Below are 21,420 nucleotides of genomic sequence, written 5' to 3' on the forward strand. Positions count from 1 at the left end.
GGACAATTTAATCTATAGCCTTCAACCTAAACAACAACAACAAAAACTGATTAATTTAAAGGTATTATTTATATCAGCTAACTAAAGTGCTGTTTGCAAACCCCATTCCTTTTACTGTTGGCTGTTTTTGTTTGTACAAACCTCATTCTTTAAAAAGGCATTTAAGACCAGCATGCACTGATGGGTAGAGACAAACAGAATCAGGAGCCAGACACCTCACCAGCCAGGGCTGGTTGTTTATAGGAGGATGTTTACCAGAACAAAGGTGCTAGAGAGAAAACAGCTGTGTTTATCATGCCAGGTGTAGGTAACTTTATTCAAGATTTGACAAAAATGATCCCCAAAGTAATATAAATTTCGACACCTTAAAAAAGTCTAGATGTAAAATTTTAAAAGAAAAGTGTTTCAATTTCAAATCAACTTTACGTCAAAAGTCAAACATATTTTACAAATCATAAATACTATTTTCATTCTTAAATTCATTATATCTTCAAAGACAGGTCATCAACATTGCTTTTTTTTTTTGATATTGGCCATTTGCAATCAATTAACATGGTTTATATCTTTAGGTTCATATCTTTAAGTTCTGAGTTCATACCTATCCTGAATATCTTTATATAATTAAAAATATAAATCCAGAATCCACAGTTCTTCCTTTCAGAAGAATTCCAGTTATTAAATATAGGAGAAATAAAAGAAATAGAAAAATCAACATTTGAATACCACAGTAGTAAATTCCACAAGCAAGATTTGCCAGGAGATAGGAGAGGCAAACTCTAAGCAGAAACAGGACATTTGCATAGTAATACTCAGTAATTACAAAGGAAAGCAGGGTAAGCTTACACTAGTAAATCCTAGCAGATGCCACCTCAGCTGAGTGCTTAGAGTGAACCACACTGGAAATACATGACACCACCAGCTATCCTTATAATACAGCATCACACTGGGAAAGACTACTCAGACAGAACAACTAAGTGTGAAATAGAATCTGGAATGGTTAAGAGGATGCCAATAAAAAAGATAAATAAAATATCTACTTTTAGCTTGCTACTTTAGCTAATATTAATAGTACTATAAAAGATTAACTCTTAATTGTGACAAATGTTTTTGTTACAGAAGTCAAAACAAGGGGAAGGTAGATGGAGGGTACACAGGAACGCTATTTTTACAACTCTTCTGTAAGTTTAAAATCATGTTAATGGTTCAAAAAATAACTTAAGATATATACACATATATGTACATTTGTGCATAACGTGTACAATATGTAAAAATGAAGAGTGCAGAAATTGGCATCTTGGGTAGCACAAGTTAAGCAAAAATGTGTTCTGTACCTGTCAGTGTCTCACTGGCTACACAGCTTTAAGGTTTCTCCTCTTAAACTTTTAAGTATAATTGTCATATTTTTATAGAAAACTTTTCTTTGATGGTGATTAGGTCTCACTACTGGCTAGCCTGGCACTTACTATGTAGACCAAGATGGTCTCAGAATCAGAGACCCATCCACCTGCTTCTGAATGCTGGGGTTACAGATGCATGCCACCATGTCCAGCTCACAAAACCGTTAAAAACATTTCTATATTAGGACAAACTAGGAGAATCAGGGCGACAGCTGTAGCTCAGTACAGTGCTTGCCTGGCATACACACAGCCCTGAGTTTGAGCCTCAGCACCACATCAACCAGGCACACACTTGAAAGGTGAAGCAGGAGGATCACAATTTGTAGGTTGTCCTAGGCTACAAACAAAGTTTAAGGCCAACCTGGCATGAAATTCTGTTTCAAAAATAAAACTTGTAGATATAAAACACACACATGTGTGTGCACACATCCTATAGGTAGGCAGGCAGGCAGGCATGTAGGTAGGTAGACAGACAGACAGGTAGGTAGGTAGGTGGTAGGTAGAACAGGTGTGACCATGAACTCAGGAGATCTACCTGCCTCTGCCTGGATTAAAAGTGTATACCACCAAACCCAGCCAAATAATATCTTTTAAAAACGACAAACTCCTGGATAAAACCATCATATCTTGACTCACTTATCCTTTTAGCTTTTTGAGACACGATCTTATGTATGGCTCAGGGTGGCCTTGAATTCATTGTGTAGATGAGGATGACCTTAAGCTTGCAATCTTCTTGTCTCCACCTCCCAAATGTTGAGACAGGTATGTACCACTATGCCTGGTTTATGCAATATTGGGATTTAACCCAGGCCTTCATGTACATTGGACAAACACTGTTAACTTAGCCACATTCCTAGCCTCCATACAATATTTTTACTACATTTCTACTTATATGTTGGCATTGGTTTGGTTCTATGTAAGTAGAAGGGATGGCTATAGGTTTATTATCACTAACATAAAGGTCTGCTAGTCTAGAAAACAAGTATTACTTTGATATTTTACTAAGAAACTGCTTTTGTTGCAAAAGCAGATACTGTATGCTAGACCTCACTTTAGATTTAAAAGGTAAATTATTTACCTGCCTCTGTATAACAAATATATGGATAACCAAGAAAGGCCCCTTTCTTAAACTTGGTTTAACAAATCGACTATTAGTAATAAATAACATCTTTCTTATGAAATAGGCAATTCTATGTAATTTATTCTATGAAATAAAGACCAAATTTAAAAGAAAAAAAAAATTTCCTATTTTAGCTATGGCTGACTCATTCCCTGAGCATAAATCTCCTTTTCCTTCTATCAACTATAAAATGAACTCAAAATCTGTCCCACAGAAACTATTAAATGGAGAACAGTATTATTGTTGCCTTTTGCAGTCACTATACCACCTGTGGCATTTAGGTTTTATGTTTCTATCATAAGACTCTCTATAGAAGCAGCAATAGCCAAAGATATTTTTCTTATAAAAGAATTTCAAAAGTGGATCTTTATCCAAATACAACAAAAAAGCTAAGTCGTCAAATGTCCAAAAACATTGCCATTCTTATGTTAATGTAATTTCCAAATTCACCTTCCCGACTACTATGAAAAGCAAGAGTGGGGAGAACTCTAATATAACATGCTACACAAAAAGGAGATATATGGTTGACTTCAGGAGCCCACTACACACTACAATAGATTCAAGTGGTCAAAGGATATGAATTTGTTCAGAACTGCCCATCTATCTGGCTGCCAGTATTTGATTATATTAAACACATTTCTACAAAATGTACCAAGAAGTAGAATAATATTACATTTGTGAACTGCAGATAACAAACAAAACAGAGGTCAAGAGTCTAAGCTATAATTTACACATGAAGTATATGCAGTCACAATGCACAAAATGCGACAGTCTAGATGCTTACAAAACAGCCTGCTTTTCTCAGATTATGCTTTGATAACCTGTTACATAAAGTCTATTTCCCTCCTGATGATAAGAAGCAGCCTAGAGACGGCCATGGATTTCTTAGGAGTGGGTCTACTTGGTAACACTGTTAATTCCAGTATTGTTATGGTCAGTCATCTGAAAACGGCCAAGAGCCCTGCAATGTGTTCATCCACTCCTCTGCCCACTTTTCTTTTCCTTTCAAGTTTTAGGTCAGAAGTTGGAATGTGTTGCTTCTTGTCACAACAGGCATTTCAAAAGATGGTAACCAACCAAATTCAAGACTTCTTTGGCCAAATTAGTAACAGGCTTACCCTTCACTCCAAATTATCTCATAATCCCTTTTTCTCTAATTTCTCCAGTATGGCCTGGATCTTACAGACAGCCTCTTTTCTGGCCTGACGGACAGAGTCCTGGCCTCCAGTTTCAACAGAGTCTAGTTCTAAGAGCTCCTTTGTCAGCATCTCTTCCAGAAGCCAATATGCTTTGTCTGTCTTTTTCCCTACAAACTCTTCTACTTCTTGCTCAAGATACTGAACCTTTTCCAGCACGTGTATGATTTTTTTAATACTTGGAGGCGTACCTTCATCTGAAGAGAAACACTCTTCAGGGAGATTATTACTCTGAACTGGATTGCTGGCATGGTCACTGGTGGCATTACCATACAATTGAGGCTCAGCACTGTATTGGACTTGAGAATCCAAAAGGTCTGAATTATCATTGTTCATTGCTCCTGAAGACTCATACTGATGGACACTGCATGGAAAGCTGTGCCGGTTCATGCCTTGACCCGACTGGTTATAGGAGTACGAGGAATCCTTGGAATGGGAAAACAGAAGGGAGAAAAAAAGCTATTTTAATGGGAGGCCATCAACATCAGGTATGTTAGTACCCATCTTTCCCAAACAGGAAAAAGAAAAGATTCCCACCAATAAAGCTGGATCCCACCTTAATCATCTAAGAAGAACCATTAAGAAAATAAACAGGGAAGTCCTTTCACGTAAAAGCCATAGAATTCTTAAATATGATAGGTGGAATCTACCTCAATACAAGTCATCTTTGTGAACACCTCATAATTCATCCAGTGACTTAATTAGTTTTCCTCCTTAAATAGTGAAAACCCCAGGGACACAACCAAAAGCAGACAGTGTTCTGTCCGTGGCTTATAGAAACAACACCACACAGACAGTGTTCTGCTACTTCACACTGTTTCTCATTTTCTGTCCACATATCATTTGAGGTCATAAAATACATTCTTTGATTCTATTTAATATTCAGATAGTATCACAGTAGAAAATAAGCATTTTCCATCTTTTTAAAAAAGATATTGTGCTGTAGAGATAGCTAGCAGTTAAGAACACTGGCTGCTCTTCCAGAGGACCCAAATTTGATTATCAGTAGCCATAACACAGCTCATAACTGTCTGTAACTTCAGTTTCAGGGAATCTGGGCCTCCAATGGCACCAGGCACACACATGGTGCATAGACATACATGAAGCCAGTACATCTACATATACACACACACACACACACACACACAGATAACCTTAAAAAAAAATCACCAAAACAATAATGTCTACAAGAAAAAACAAAAACATAAATTAAGCTGACATAATGTTGTAGTATGGTAATCAACATTTTTTGTAGTTAGTCTCCTCCACCACAGGCAAATACAGAGATGTATCATCTTGTATTCTCTTAATTACCTAGTGATTAAAAGAACAGCATTTGGAAGTGTCCTACCTTAGGTTGTTGGGGTGGTGGTGAAGGAGGTTGCTGAGGAGAACTATTGCCAGGCCAGGGTGAAGCACTTTCCGTCATGTAGAGATTCCCAGGTGGAGCTGAGGGTACAGCTGAAGGCCAGGGGTAACGGGTCCCCATCCCATAAGCACCAGAAGCCCATGCATCATCTTGTGGTCGGACAGTGGCTCCTGACTGTGGCACAGTACGGTTACCATCTCCATAAGGATAATGGGGCAAGGTCATTGTAGGGTTCTAAATTGGGAAAAACAAATATGCTAGTGTACTAATTGGTCACTGCTTAAAAAACAAAATGAAAATTTTAAAGTAATAAAAATAACATAGACAGATCCTGACCTTCAAGTAAGTCATTAATCAGTTACCAAAAGTTCTCCACACCCGAGAAACCCTGACTCTAATACACAAAGAACAGAGCTGGTGAAACATTCAGAAGTAAGACCTAAAATTCACTGGATGAAGTATATTATTTTCCAAAAACACTACAGATATATGAATTTATACACTATAAACACAAAGAAAATAGAATTATTTTTAAAACAATCAGAAATAAATGTAGTATATTCTTAGCACATTAAGTTAGGGAAAGTTTCGAACAACTAAAGTTTTACTTTATTACAAAAGGTTTATTTTTTTGTAAATAAATAAAAAAATATTATTTATTTAGAAGACCCTGAGATCAAGTCCTAACACCATGTCAGGTGGCTCCCAAACCCGGTTCCGGGGGTTCTCACACTTCTGGCCTTTGTGAGTACCTGCATTCACATACATGGGTACAAACACAATCATACATGCACACTCACACACGTTATTAAAAATAATGAAAGCAAAAGAGGGCACAAAAATAGGAACCAGGTATGGTGGTATATGTCTTTAGATCTAGCACTCAGGAAGTTAAGGCAGGCAGTTGGCTGTGAGTTTGAAGCCAACTTGGGCTATATACTGAGAGGAGGGAGAGAGGGAGAGAGGGAGGGGGGGAGGGAGAGACCAAGGGAGGGAAGGAGGGAGAGGAAAAGAAAGGAAAGAAAGGAAAGAAAAAAATTATAGTTACGGGCTGGTGAGATGGCTCAGTAAATAAAGGCACTTGCTGTGTAAGTCTGGTGACCTGAATTTGATCCCTGGAACCCACAGAAGATAAAAAGAGAATACAATCCACAAAGTTGTCCAATGACCTCCACACATGGGCTGTGATACAGTTGTCACCCCCCCCCCCAACTCCCATCAGGTACACAAATAACAAATATAACTTAGAATTTAAAATAAGTTTTCACTTTTATAATTCAGGAAGCAGACATTGTTTCCCTGACAGAAAACTGCTTACCTGTGAAGCAGGATATCCTGGAACCTGGCCCCTGAGAGGAGGTGCTTCTGTTTGACAGTCCTGCTGGGAATATATCCAACGAGAGACTGGGGTTGGGCTGTTACCAGGTGAACGGTAAGTACTTGGAACTTCTGTGGAGTAACTGCTTTGAGTATAGCCAGGTACATAATAAGCCCCAGAATATGAGGCAGTATTTGGTCCAGGGCCAGGAGGGTATGGTGCACCATATGCTCCATTTGTGTAAGAATTCAAACTCTGAAAAAAAAGGAAAATCGGAGAAGAAGAAAGATGAATGAGTTAAAGGGCTGAAATGTGTTGTGGAATATTAGTTGAAAATGTGTTACATTTGTTTATGCTGTAGAACATTTGTTTTAATGATGCAAAGATGTGTTGCATTCTTTTATGTTGTATTTGTTTAATTCTGTGAAGCTGTGTTACTTTGCCTGTCTAAGACACCTGATTAGTCTACTAAAGAGCTGAATGGCCAATAGGGAGGCAGGAGAAAGGACAGGCAGGGCTTGCAGGAAAAGAGAATAAATAGGAGAGAAAGAGGGATCGGGAAGCAAAAAAAATATCAAGAGCAAGAAAGTAGGGAACAGGCTCCTAATCACATAACCAGCCAAGGAGTAAGCATGAAACTAAGATTATAGAAAGAAAAGCCCAGGGAAAAAAAGGTCAGCAGGATAAGTTAAGGAAAGCTGGCTAGAAATAAGCCAAGCTAAGGTCGGGCATTTATAAGAAATAATAATCCTCTGTGTATTTATCTGGGAGCCAGGTGGTGGGCCCCCAAAGAACAAAGGGCCAAAAGAGTAAAGAATAAGAAAACAACCAACTACAGAAATGCACTAATGTCCAACTGGGGTTGGGTTGTTACCAGGTGAACGGTAAGTACTTGGAACTTCTGGGGAGTAACTGCTTTGAGTATAGCCAGGTACATAATGTTATGTACAAAATGTTAGAAGAAAAGATAGCAGTAGTTGACAAAAATCTAAGCTACCTCAGCAGTCTATGAATCACTCTTTCTCGTCTCTACTGTGAGCACAAGCCACAGACTGCACTCAGGCTGTACTGTAAGTTATGTTACACCCATGGGAGAATATATTGTGATGGCAAATGAAGTGACAAAGTGATGCCCTTCTCAAGCATTTTCTTAAATATAATTCACAATTACATTCACTAGCAGAGAACTTGTATCCACAGAAGGTGACTCTAGGAAATGTGGGGGACTAGCTAGAGAAAAAAGGAAATACCACTATATAGTAGAAAGGAGAAAGAGAGAAATCAGAGACAGACCTCACTCTGCAATTACTCTTAGCTTCAGTTTCTCTAACAGGGAAAATGAAGAGCCTAAACTTACCTTGAAGGATTACAAAGAAAATTAAGTGAGAAAACAAAAAATAAATGATTTAGCGGTACACAATATGTTCAACAGAGGGTGATTATGTAAGTATGACAAGTTCAAGAAATGAACCCAGGTCTGATTCTATGGTCCATATTGAACAGTGAAGCCACCCTGCTTCCTAGATAACACCAACAACTGAAATAACAGAGAAACTCCTTACTGCTTACTCCTGTGGTTGTTGTTTTAAACAGCACTGGGAACCAAACCCAGAGGCTTATGCATGCCAGACAAGTGTGTCCAATAATATGCACTGCCAGTCCCTTTTCCTGTAGTTTCCTGTTTAATGCTCCAAATAAGATGAAAGCTAAGCCCTAAGCTTAAACTATTAATGTTCTCTCTCAATCTCTCTCTCCTCTCTCTCTGTCTCTCTCCTTCCCACCCCCCTCTCTGTGTGTGTGTGTGGGGGGGTGTGATGTGAATGAAGAGTGTATGTGTAGAATGTGGAGGGGACATATGTCACAGAATACTTGTGAAGGTCAGAGAATGAACTTGTTTGACACAGGGCCTCTTATTTACTCCAGGCTAGGGATTACAGACACCTGAGCTACTGCATTTAGCATTTATGTGGTTCTGGGAATCCAAATTCAGGCCATCATGTTTGCACGGCAGGCATTTTGTGACTAAGCCACCTCCCCAGGCCCACTTCAGCTTTTTAAATTGTAACCATTGCTGTCTCTAATCCTTTTCATTTTCACTACACATGACTAAAATGGCTGTGTTGGCACCTGTTTGTAATCCCAGCACCGAGGCAGGGAAAATTTCACACTTGTAGCTAGTAGCCTACATAGTGAGACCTTGTCTGAGGAAAGGGAGAAACCTTAACTGTGTGTACACATCTGTGATCCCAGCTAAGAAGGTGAGACAGGAGGAATATGGGGTAGAAGACAGCCTGGTCTACATTAGTAGGACCTGTTTAAAAAAAAAAAAAAAAAAAAAATTAACAAGAGAAACAAAATACAAATGCCCAAAGAACTTAATGTGTGGTCAGTAACAATAAAAGATTAAAGAGCCAAGTGATATTTCCCTGGAAGCCCTTATGGCTTTCAGTCTGAAAACAGTACAGATTTGGACATCATGTGACCTTTTGTTGTATGATTTGGCTTCCTAAGGAAATCATTCACCTAGAAAAAAGTCACAGATATGAAGTAACTCATGTACATTATTTGTAACTACACAAAATAGGATAGGGCAGAAGAGAAGGCTCAGTGGTTAAGGGCTCTGGCTGCTCTTCCAGAGGACCCAGCAGCACCACATGGCAGCTCATAATCATCTGTAATTCAGTCCAGGGGATTTGATGCCCTCTTCTGGTGTCTATGGGCACTGCATACATGTGGTGCACACACAAGCAAGTAAGGTACTTATATAAAATAAAAATAAGTAACTCTTTAAAAAATTAGTTACACAAAAAATAGAATGTAAAGCAAGGTGGTGGTGGTGCACACCTTTAATCCCAGCACTTGGGAGGCAGAGGCAAGTGGATCTTGTGAGTTCAAGGTCAGCCTGAACTACAAAGTTCCAGGTTAGCCAGAGCTACACAGAGATACCCTGTCTTGAACAACATAGAAACACAAATCTAAATCCTGTATGATAATGAAATGACAAAATGATAAAAACAAAGTTTTTAAAAATTTATTTTTATTTCTGCCCATTGGTGTTTGCTTGTATGTATGCCTGTATGAGGGTATTGGAGCCTTTGGAAATGGAGTTACAGACAGCTGTGTGCTGCCATGTGGGTGCTGGGAATTGAACCTAGGTCCTCTGCGAGAGCAGCCTGAACTGCTGAGCTATCCACTCCCAAGGACTATTCTTTGAAGGTATTTAATTCAATTTATTGTTAGAAACAAGTAGATTTAATTAGAATTGCTTCCTTGTAAGAATTTTTTTTTTTTAAACTTTATTCACTCCTTTTTCTTTTTTGGAGACAGGTTTCATTATGTGGCTTGGAATTTGCCATGTAGTCAGGGCTGACCTTGAACTCACCGAGATCCTTTTGCTTCTGCCTCTGCCTCCTGAGTGTTTGAGTCCTGGTCTTGTTCTCTAGTCTAGTGGAGGTCGGCCTCTGTTGCAAACACAGTCTGCCAGATCACCAGGCAAGGCAAAAAGCATCCCCGCTCCAGTGAGTCCTCTTCCATATTTACTGAAGCAGGAAGCACTAGAGCAGCTCAGTCCCTACTGTCCATCAGATGTCAGTGGGGCAGGAAAAAGAACCCAGAGCCTTGGAACACTCTACTCAGTATAATTGGACTACAGCAAACTGAAGACCCATGAAGTGCACCATAAAGCTGCTTATACAATGAAGGTCTTTCAGAAACCATCTGCACAATCTCCCACTTAACCAGGAAATACTTCTCCTCTGAATGCATGAAGTCATGGTGATTTTTTTGGTGGGGGGGGGATGTATTACATTGACGAATAAATCTCTGAAATGTGATCATGTTCAACACTGAAAATCCATATGGGATTTTTATAGTTACAATGCAAGGAAGAAAGTACTAGAATTAAAAAAAAAAAAAAAAAAAAAAAAGCAGATGTGTGCCACTATGCCTGCTCTTATCTATTTCTTTTCTTTTTTTAAATAGTTAATTTTTGTTTTATATGCAATGGTATTCTGCCTGTGAAGCTGTCAGGTCTTGGAGTGGTGATCTGCCATGTGGGTGCTGGGAACTGAACCCGGGTCCTTTGGAAGAACAGCCAGTGCTCTTAACCAGTGAGCCAAGCCATTTCTCCAACCCCCTTATCTATTGCTTTTGTGTATGTGTGACAGTGGTGGGGTCATATGTGCACAAATACTATGGCACACATTTTGAGCTCAGAGGACATTTGGTGAAAGTTGCCAGTATGTGGGTTCCAGGAAATGAACCTGGGTGATAAAACTTGATGACAAGTACCTTTACCCACTGAGTTATCTATCTTGCTGGTGCTGCTTCATGCTATGTATATTAGTCACTTTTCTATTGCTATGACAAAACACTGTAACCAAGGCAACTGAAGAGGAGAGCTTTTGTGGGCTTTGGTCCTAGAGGGTGAGTCCATTGTGATGGAGCAAACAGAAGCTTGAGAAGTAAGCTGAGAGCTATACCCCCTCCATACATACACAGGGTCTCGTAGACTAGGCTGGCTTCTAACTCAGAGATATACCTGCCTTTGCCTCCCAAGTGCTGGGATTAAAGGCGTGTGCCAGCAGTGCCCGTTGAGAGCTATAATCTTAAATTATAAACACAAAGCAGAAAGAGGGAGCTCAGAGAGGGTCAAATCTTTAAACCCTCAAAGTCCACCCCCAGTGACATACTTCCTTAAGCAAGGCCACACCTCTTAAATCTCACAAGCAGGACCACCAACTGAGGATCAAGTTTTCAAATGACAGAGCCCATGGGGGGACAGTCTCGTTTAAACCACCACGATATGGTAGTTGTTGTTTTTATTTCTATTGTTTTTAAATGAACATACTTAGGTTTATTTACAAGCAGTAAGATATGCTACTTGGTATTTGCTTCAAAATACTCTAAGAAATAAAAAGCCAGCCTAGTCTACGGGACCCTGTGTGTGTGTGTGTGGAGGGGGTATAGCTCTCAGATTACTTCTCGAGCTGAAAGAACATTTATTTCTTTTGTTTGAATTTTCCAAAATGTTAAGGAAGAGGAGGAAGAAGCTGGGCATGGTGGTCATCATCCCATATATAATTTCTGCACTTAAGAGACTGAGGGCTCTCTCAAAAAGGAGGAAGACGTTCCTGTCACGGTGCCTGTAAGCTGCACATGACACGCAGGCACAGAAGTGTGCAATAGGGCAGCAGAGATGACTCAGTGGGTAAAAGTGCCAGTTTTACAAGCCGAGTGACAAGAGTTTAGTCCCAAGAGCCCAGTGAAAACAGCTCCTGAGAGCTGTCCTGATTCCACAAGTGCACACTCCACACACACACAGACTATTAAAAAAAATGGATTAAAACATTTAAAAGATAAATAACTGTTCCAGGTATACACAGATGACAAAGGAAAGACTGAAGACGCATTTCCCAAATACAGCTATATCAGGACGGGCACAAGCAATTATTTTTACTCTTTCTTATTTCCAATTTCACTTATATGCCTGTCTAAGATGGGTCTCACTCTGGAATTCACTGTAAAGGAAGTCTCTGCTAGTGCTAAACTTGTGGTTCTTGTTATCTCTACTTCTGCATCCTCTTTCCCCACTTATTTTAGTTTTTTAAGACAGGGTTTCTCTGTTACAGCTCTGGCTGTCCTGGAACTCATTCTGAAGACCAGGCTGGCCTTCAACTCACAGAGATCCACCTGGGATTAAAGGTGTGTGACACCACTGCCTGACCAATTTTCTTAAGGCATGATCATAATCAAGTTTTTATTATCTCAGTCATCTCAGGAACCATTTTAAATAAATCTGCGACCATTCCATATCTGCCATCTAGAAAATCGGCACTTCTGGGTCTGTTGTCTTTCTTTAAAAAAAAAAAAAAAAAATTATTTATTTACTATGTATACAGTGTGTTCGGTCAGCATGCATCCCTGTAGGACAGAAGAGGGCAACAGAACTCTTTACAGATGGTTGTGAGCCATCACGTAGTTGCTGGGAATTGAACTCAGGACCTCTGGAAGAGCAGCCAGTGCTCTTAACCTCTGAGCCATTACTCCAGCCCCTACCTTGTAGTCTTTCATTCCAGCTAAATACCAGATGGCTCCAGACATCCTGACAGCAATATAAAGTTCTGGTGCTACCACTTTTCCTGTCTGACCAAGCTGCATGCCATTAGGAACAAAGCCAGCATCAATAACAGCATGGGAAGCACCAAGTAAACTATACCGCTGATATGCAAATCACTAACAACTTAAAACTCCAATCCCAGATAACATCACTTTGGCACCAGTTACTTCTGGTTGATCACTTCTCAACTTCTAGTCTAGTCACTCTCATACTCTTGCTGGCAAAGAACCTGGTGTCTTTTCTGGACTGGTACTATCTCTACCTGTTGATGCAGCCTCAAAAGTTGTTCCCTGAATGCCAGGCGGTGGTGGCACACACCTTTAATCCCAGCGCTAGGGAGACAGGCAGGTGAGGTGGAGGCCAGCCTGTTCTATACTGCAAGCTCCAAGCCAGGCTCTAAAGATATGGGGTGGGGGTGGGGGATAAAAGAATATGATCAAAACATAGAGTAAAGAAAATTCAGTAAAATAAAAAAGGAAAATGTCATGCTGAAATCCATTATTACATATACTTAATACATGTTAATAATTTTTTAAAATTGAAGCTTGACAGGGTGCTTACTTAAGTGTTCACAAAGTCCTGGGTTTGGTCCCTAACACTGCATAAAACTGGGTGTGGTTAACAGGGGCCTATAATCCTAGCACTCAGGAGATGGAGCAACAAGGGTCAAGACATTCAAGGTCTGTAGTGAGATATTTGCCCTGCCAGAACCTATTGCACTGACCACCCCCATTGGGGGGTAGGGACAGGTGCATATATGACTTGGGAGAAAGAGGTCTGAGGACCCCAGAGTGCTCTCTTGCTTCCTTTGGAGACAGATAGCATCTGGAGGCATCCTTGGGACAGGAGCCTACTGGTGGTCATCTGTCTCTGTTGTAAGTTATTTCTCCCTGAATAAACATCTATTCAGCCTGTTTTTCCTATCCTTATTTTTCCACAATAGAGGCCAACCTCAACTAAATATAATTTCAGGCCATCCTGTGCTATATAAAGCTCTCTTTAAAAAGGAAAAGAAAAAAAAAAGACAGAAAATCTCAAATTTCAGCCATACCTGGCCTTGTAACTCTGGTCTCACAGGATATGCACTTGGGTATGGGGCCCTCGGTCGCACAGAATTCCAGTAGTTGGAATTATAGCCAGGGTATGGTGACTGTTCCTAAGGAAAAAGGGAAAACATATAATTTTTAAAGAGCATTCTTTCTGTTGTCAATGCTTTCTTTTGAAACAGTTTCGCTACATATTCCAGGTTGGCCTGAGGCTTGCTATACCATGAAGACTGGCCTCTAACTTGCAATCCTCCTGCCCCTACCTTCCTAGCTAGAATTACAGGTGTGCATTACCATGTTCAATTCTCTCTTTTTTGTTTTACTTTATTTTGTTTTCCAGACAGGGTCTCTCTGTGTAACAGCTCTGACTATCCTGGAACTCGTTCTGTAGATCATGCTGGCCTTGAACTCACAGAGTTCCTCATGCCTCTGACTCCTGAATGCTAGGAATAAAGGCATGTGCTACCGCCGCCTGGCCCAACTCACTCTTAATAATGGTTAGATAGGAAAATGGATACCTCTAACAAGAGGCAAAATAATGGAACAACAGGAAAAAAAAAAAAAGTTAAAAGTACAAAGTGTATCACACGCCCCAGAACAAAACAACTATTGAATAGCTGGTAAAAGGCTGATCTTATGCATTAGCTACCACACACTGAAATGATAATAAAAGGGATTCTATGTCAAGATGACTAGTAAAATCATTGACAGTAGTTTGCCCTTTCTCAATTCCAGTCACTACCTCTTGTCAGTACATGTTGAACATAACACAATTTGAAAATCTGAAATCCAAACTGCTCTAATTCTGTATACTTTGAGCTTTGGTATGACATCCCAAGAAGAAAAAGTCATACTTGATCTCAGGTGATGAGCTGCAGTCAAATGCATGTAATGGACAAGAAGAGTGGCTCAGTGGTAAAGCTCTTACCAAGCTCATTCAAAGCTGTGGATTCCATTCCCAGCACAGCAAAACAAACAAATGCAGGGGCATTAAAATGTCGTATAGTTGCCTTCAAAACCACATGTAAAGGTTGTACATAAATGAATTTCATGTTTACATTCAGGTCCTGCCTTCAAAAGAATTCATTACTTTTATGCAGGTATCTTTCAAAAAATCTGAAACCTAAAGTATTTCTGGTCCCAAACATTTCAGATAAGAAATATTTAGCCTGTTTAACTGGTACAACATAGTTATTTATCACTTTTTAGGATAATACTTACCTAACAACACTGGAATATGAAACTATTACTACTCAAGTTACTACAAGTAAATACATCTGCATTTTTTGTATTCTAGTACTTTGTCCTAAGGTGAAGATTTCTGCTTATAACCTATAACTTCAGTGCCATCAACTCATAGAACAATCACCACTTGAAGGAGTAAGTCTAGCTGTACATCATCTTTTCAGGCTCTGTCCTCAAATAAATTGCAATAAAGCCACTAAACTCTTATAAGAATCCTCCAACCAGTTCTTAAAACTTTCCTAAGTACTGACTGTCTAGTTTCACACATGAGGTGTTTATTATTCGGTGAGTTACTTGACTTTGAACTGAAAAGTATGCTTTGGCTCATAACAAGCCATTTTTATCTCCTTTAAAGAAGAGGTTTTTGTCTGTTAGTTTTTGTGGTTTGTTGGTTATGCAGGATTAAACCTTGAATTATTGTATATCTATACTCTTCCCAGACATGAGAAGACAAGGGCCGGAGCTGACTGCCCTAGAGGTGGGGAGACCAAGCCTAAATTTTAAGAACTCCAGCAAGGGACTGTCCTTCAGCTGACTCTTTATGGTACAATTTTTACTACCAGTATCCTCCACATTATTCATTTCCTTTCTTCCTGACTCAGCTTCCTAACACCACAGTCCCTTACTTTTCTTTCTTCAGATACTCACCTCACAAAAACCAAACCCTGTTGAAATGCAGTTATCCACTGAGTAGAGAAAACACGAGCAGCTCTTCAGTTTGTTTGTTTTTAGTTTGTTCTTTTTTTCTTCCCATACTGGGGATTAAGCCCAGAGTTTTAAGAAGCTAGGCAAGTATTCTATCAGTGTGGTATATCACCAGCCACCTGTTATTTTACTTTAAGACAATCCTCAGCCAGGTGTTGGTGGCGCACACCTTTAATCCCAGCACTTGGGAGGCAGAGGCAGAGGCAGAGGTAGGAGGATCTCTGTGAATTTGAGGCCAGCCTGGTCTACAGAGCTAGTTCCAGAACAGGCTCCAAAGTAATACAGAGAAACCCTGTCTTGAAAAACCAAAAACCAAAAAAAAAAAAAAAAAAAAAAAAAAAGGTTCCAGGCTGGCAGGCTGGTCTGAAAATTAATTCCTTTCATCTTAAGCTACCTCATGAGATGGGATTGCAGGCCTGTGCCAAGCTCTCTTGTATTCACTTTACACTATTGCTGTGTATCTCAAGAAGGCACTCAGCACTGCTAACATCCACAGACTCCACAGCAGGTTCACCTGCACTCCAGAACAATTTCCCCCTTTTCGGCCCCTCAAACCTGAGTACATTTAATTAGGGTTGCTCTAATGAGCATGGATGAGGGGTTATCGGCTGGAGCACAGAAAACTTAACCCCACACCCAGCAACAATTAACTGTTAATAGTGCCTCTGGGAGGGATGGTGCCTTGTCAGCCACTCTCTACTCATATCTGTTTATGGCCTATAAATCCTCAGAAAGGTGGACTCACATGAGTCTCTCCTACATCTGTTATGGAGTGCTGCTAAGCCCAATCTTGTGCAGGTAATCACAGCTGCTGTGACTTCAGCAATGCAACAATCATATACCCAGAGGACAGTCTTCCCTAACAGCCCTCTCCTTTTTCTGGCTCTCAGTCTTTCTATCCCCACTTCCATAATGTTCTTTGAGCCTGAGAAGGATAAAATGCATGTCCCATTTAGGGCTGAGTATTCAACAGTCACATTTTCTCAGCACATTAACCAGTTATAAGCCTCAGCATTAATCACCACCCACTATAAAACACACATAAACCCCACCACCGCCACTACCAACAACAGCAAACCTTTGACCAAACCTGAAAATAGCACTAATGAGTGAGCATAAACATAAGTAATTTGAAGGAAGAGCTTTGGTGGGTACAGTTTGTCCATTTAGCAAAACAGCAGTAGCAACATTTTCCCCATGGGGTCTATGACCTACCCAGTCACGGGATTTTGAACAGGCTTACAGCACCAGTCATGAATTCTCTCCTGTAGAGTAGGACTCAAACACAAAGTGACTCATTAACCCTGTAGCAGTCATGCTACTATCATACAAGTGCACATTTTTTGCCAGGCAAGTTAGGGGTTTAGCATGGGTCCATATCTGGTTAAGACTGTTACGATTCTTTTTTCTCAAGCTGCCTGCACAGGAACTTAAGACATGAAAGTTAGCCAGTAGGGAAAAAGCGTCCAGCTCAGTTTCCCTTAAATTTCTCTGTCCTGAAAACAATGTATGAAATATAACAACAGAATTTTACCATCTAGTTCTGGTGGCCAACAGTGGCAACAGGATAGAAATGTTACAAACAACAAGCATGTATACACATCAGGTGTGCCTGGTGCCAGAAGAGGCCAGAAAGGGGTGTCAGATCACCTGGAAGTAGAGTTATAGACAGTTATAGACAGTCCTACCATGTGGACGCTGGATGGAACCCAGGTCCTCTGGAAGAGTGTCTAGTGCTCATAACCATTGAGTCATCTCTCCAGCCCTAGAAATTGCTCTCACAAAAAACTGATGAAAGTCTGGTGGTAGTGCATGCCTTTAATCCCAGCTCTTAGGAGGCAGAGGTAGGCTGGTCTAAGTTCAAGACCAACCTAGTCCACAAATCAAGTTCCAAGACAGTCAGGGCTATGCAGAGAAACCCTGTCTCAAAAAAAAAAAAAAAAAAAAAAAACAAAACAAAACAAAACAAAACAAACAAAAAGCCCCAAACCAAACCTGTTAAAAGTGGTAGATTTCCAATTTTCCCCTATGCTAGTTAATTAAAAAACAAAATAAAACAGGCAGGGTGGTGTTATGAACAGTTTTCCCACTAGCCTGGTCCCAGTGCCGCCATCACCCCCAAATAACACACAGAGATGCTGTATAAGATATAAAGCTATTGGCCCATTACTAGCATTTCTTATTGGCTAGCTCTGCCTCAAATATTAACCCATTTCTATCTAAGTGTTTCCACGTGGTCTTATCTTACTGGAGACAGGGTCTGGATCTTTTCCCTCAAGTCTCTATTATCTTGAATCTCCTCCTACATCTCCCAGAATCCTCCTTGTCTCCTAGTCCCACCTATCTTGCCTTCCTATTTGCCAACAGTGCTTTATTCATTAAGCAATAAGAGACACATTTATAGAATGACATCTCCCATCAGGGTGGAGCTCACCTATACTGAGCATTTGAGAGGTAGAGTGAAAGAAGCTCAGAAATTCAAGATTATCTTTGACTACATAGTGATACAAGAGACACATCTTGGGAAAATTAATGAGTAAAGTCAAGTCTTTGTGTGTTCAGAGTAAGCTCCTCAACTCACTTAACCCTTTGCTATGCACATGAATAAGTTGCAAGACTGCATTTCTAACAGCCTTGCAGTGATACTAAAGGTTGCTGCCCACAGATCACACTTTCTAGGTAGATCCCTAAAAGTTTCCTGTAGGGTTGCAGGTATAGGGGATCACTGATAGAAAGCATGCCTAGAATCCATAAGGCCCTGGGTTCAAGTCCCACCACTAGGGGGAAAACAAAGAAAAAATTCTATAATCCTTTTTTTCATGTGTGTGCATATGCATGTTTGCACATGTGAGGACATATATGTGGAGGGTACACATGCATATAGCTCTTTTATCTCACTCAATGAGGCAGGGTTTCTCAATCAAAACCACAGCTCTCCCATACTGCTAGCTAGTCTTGCCAACCAGCTAGATTTAGGGATACCAACTCAACCCTCAAAAGCTGGAATCATAGATAAGCCACCCAGCATTTACCTGGGGTCTAGGAATCCAAAGCCTTCACACACAAACAAGGCTTTGGTCACAGAACATATCCCTAGCCCTGTACTTTTTTTTTTTTTTTAATTTCAGAGATATATTGTAAAATTTAGTAAAAGTCAATAAAGTTAAGATTGTGGGTTTGAAAAAAATGTACATGTATGACAAGATGTACATCTATGACAACATGATTGATTTTTTTTTTTTCTGGATACATAAGAAACTCTACCCTTGGGTTGGGCATGGTGGCACACGCCTTTAAACCCAGCACCCAGAAGGCAGAGGTAGGTGGATCTCTGAGTTTGAGGCCAGCCTGGTCTACAGAGCAGAGTTCCAGGACAATCAGGGCTATACAGAGAAACCCTACCTGGGAGGTGGGGGAGAAGAAAAAAAAAAAAAAATGAAACTCTACCCTTAACTTCTTAAGTTTCAGGATCATCACCTTGAAAAGTCAAGTTTAAAATGATTTACAAATGCCCATTATACATTCCCAGTTTTATCTCAAACTATTCTAGTACTATAACCTATACTATGTGCACAGCTTTACTCCAACCAAACCTCACAACTCCCTATATGACACTGAATTTTAACTTTTCCAAGTCTTTTTTCTATCTCTACCACAGAAAACAGACTTTTAGTTTGGTAATATAGCAAACTCAATAGGATTCAGTTGGCAGTTTAAAGATCAACTCCTTTTCCCCTTCAACTAATCTTTAATTTGGGCGAGGGCTTGATCACTAGATCATAAAAGTCCAATAGCCTACTTATCCCATCCTATTTACTGAATCAGCACAGAAAATATGAATTATTCTTTACGTTAACTTCTTAGTACTGCATGTATTTATTCTTACACAAGTTTTAGAGAAATAATAATTAGCCTATTATTTTAAAATGTACAATTCAGTGGTTTTTAGGGTACTCAAAACTGTGAAACCCCCCCTTTTTGTTTGTTTGTTTGTTTCCTCTGTATCGCTTTGGAGCATCCCTATCCTGGGATTAGCTCTGTAGACCTGACTGGCCTCCAACTCACAAAGATCCGCCTGCCTCTGCCTCCCGAGTGCTGGGATTAGAGTGCACTACCAACACAGGACTCTGTGAAACCATTGTCACTAACTTCAGAACACAACTTCAGAGGTCAGTCTTCCAACACTTCCTTCCAGTCTCCAACTCTAGGAGCCCACCAATGTTTCTGTGGCACATTTAAACGGAGTCACACAATATGAGACCCAATCCTTGTGACTATCTGCACCAACCATGCATGATCTAGGCAAGGTTCATCCATGTTTAGACAAACATGTATAGAGAATTCATAACTTTCTGGATGTTATGTTCGAAAGCAAACACCATGTTTGGTAATCCAGCCATCAGTATATAACTATGAGTTACTTCCAATTTTGGGCATTATGATTTGTGCTACAAAGACATGTTAAACAACTTTTTATGTGGACATGGTTTTCATTTCTTTGTTTTTGGTTTTTTTTTTTTTTTTTTGTTGTTGCTGTTTTCAATTTCTTGAGTATACTTAACACGTGGTTCTGCTGGATCATATGCTAATTCTCTGCCACAAATTTTAGGAACTACCCCACTATTTCCCAAAGCATGTAGTATTTTGCAATTCCATCATCAATATGTGGGAATTTTATAATTCATTTTCAGCAAATGGGCAAAAGATGTGTGCCACCATCCTATACCATTTCTCCTTACAAGGAGAAATAGAAATACATTTTTGGCGTGTATACAGGTAATAAAATGTTATAGGTCTAAATATATTACGAAAGTTAATATCTCAGAGCCTTCTTCATTCAAAAATAGGGAAGCACTAATAACATCTCTTTCTTGTGTTAGTCTTGTGTTAGTCTAGTTAGTCTTGTGATGACTAACTAGAACATAAAGGTACTTTGCAACATTGATTATTCGTGATTCAATCCCAGGCAAAGATTTAGTGATAAGGAACTAAATTACCCCCACCCCACCCCCTTCCTCGCGAGAGGGGTTGCAGCTGCCGGAGCCACGCAGGATAAATTATTACAGCCCGATCACCCTACATTACGCTCTTAAGAGAGAGATCCTGCAGCCTGCTACTAAGCTTAGGAAGTCAGGGCGGAATAATTTTTCGGCTTTTTTGGTGGTAAAAGGAACACTTATGACGGCTGAAGTAAAAACGAAGGGAGAAATGGAACACGAGCATCTATCCCTTGTCTCTGCACCCTCCGCAGAAGAACAAGTCGGAAACCTAAGTCCTAACAAACCCTAAGTATAAAATTCCCAATGGTCCTGACCTCGCCCAAGACTTCCCTTCTTGGTCCCGGGAAGGACTGCCAAGCTTACCTGGTGTCCTCCTCCGGCTCTACTCGGCTCTGCCCAGGCGCCTCCGGAGGGGTAGTAGGCATCGCCACCTGCGCCTTCTCCGGGCCAGGTGGTCTCGGCCGAGGCGCCCCCGCGCCCTCGCCAGGAAACGGGAGGCTGGGGAGGCTCGGGCCGAAGAGGAGGGTATAAGGGCGGAGGAACGTGCACCGGGACATCGCCTCCCCCGGGCCCATAGTAGCGGCCGTACGAAGGGCCATCGCTGGGGCCGTAGCCCGAGCGCCTCAGGGCCGACATGGGCTCCGCTGCCGCGAAGCGCTTCCCGCCCCCCACGGCCGGCCCATTGCGCAGGCGCCTGCGGGCGACGGGTACTGGCGGACGGCGAAAGGGGTCGGACGGCTGCAGCCAATCCCGAGCCGGGCCCGCCCCCTGCACGCCGAGCGCCGAGCCGGAGATGGACCGTTCCCCTGACTCCGGGCTCGGAGCAGGAAAGCGGAGAGAGACGCCGTACTCCGTGACGCGGGGGGAAGCGCCTGTCCCCCGCCCGCCCTCGGTCCCGCGGATCTG

General features: G+C 40.8%; 1 protein-coding gene across 2 annotated transcripts; it reads right to left on the minus strand.

Annotated features, from left to right (window-relative positions):
- Positions 1-284: 284 nt before the first annotated feature.
- On the minus strand, positions 285-21,220 carry Bag4 (BAG cochaperone 4). Of its 2 annotated transcripts, XM_051182183.1 has the most exons (5): positions 20,878-21,220; positions 13,570-13,674; positions 6,401-6,655; positions 5,065-5,316; positions 285-4,139 (listed from the first exon to the last, which is right to left on the minus strand). In XM_051182183.1, exons 1-5 carry the CDS (start codon positions 21,148-21,150, stop codon positions 3,654-3,656), a joined length of 1,371 nt encoding a protein of 456 aa, XP_051038140.1. In that variant the 5' UTR covers positions 21,151-21,220; the 3' UTR covers positions 285-3,653. The 2 variants fall into 2 exon arrangements, with proteins under 2 accessions (XP_051038140.1, XP_051038139.1); XM_051182182.1 differs by lacking the exon at positions 13,570-13,674 and having other exon boundaries at positions 20,878-21,215.
- Positions 21,221-21,420: the final 200 nt, after the last annotated feature.

This window comes from Phodopus roborovskii, unplaced genomic scaffold, assembly GCF_943737965.1.
Source record: "Phodopus roborovskii unplaced genomic scaffold, PHOROB, whole genome shotgun sequence".
Taxonomy (NCBI): domain Eukaryota; kingdom Metazoa; phylum Chordata; class Mammalia; order Rodentia; family Cricetidae; genus Phodopus; species Phodopus roborovskii.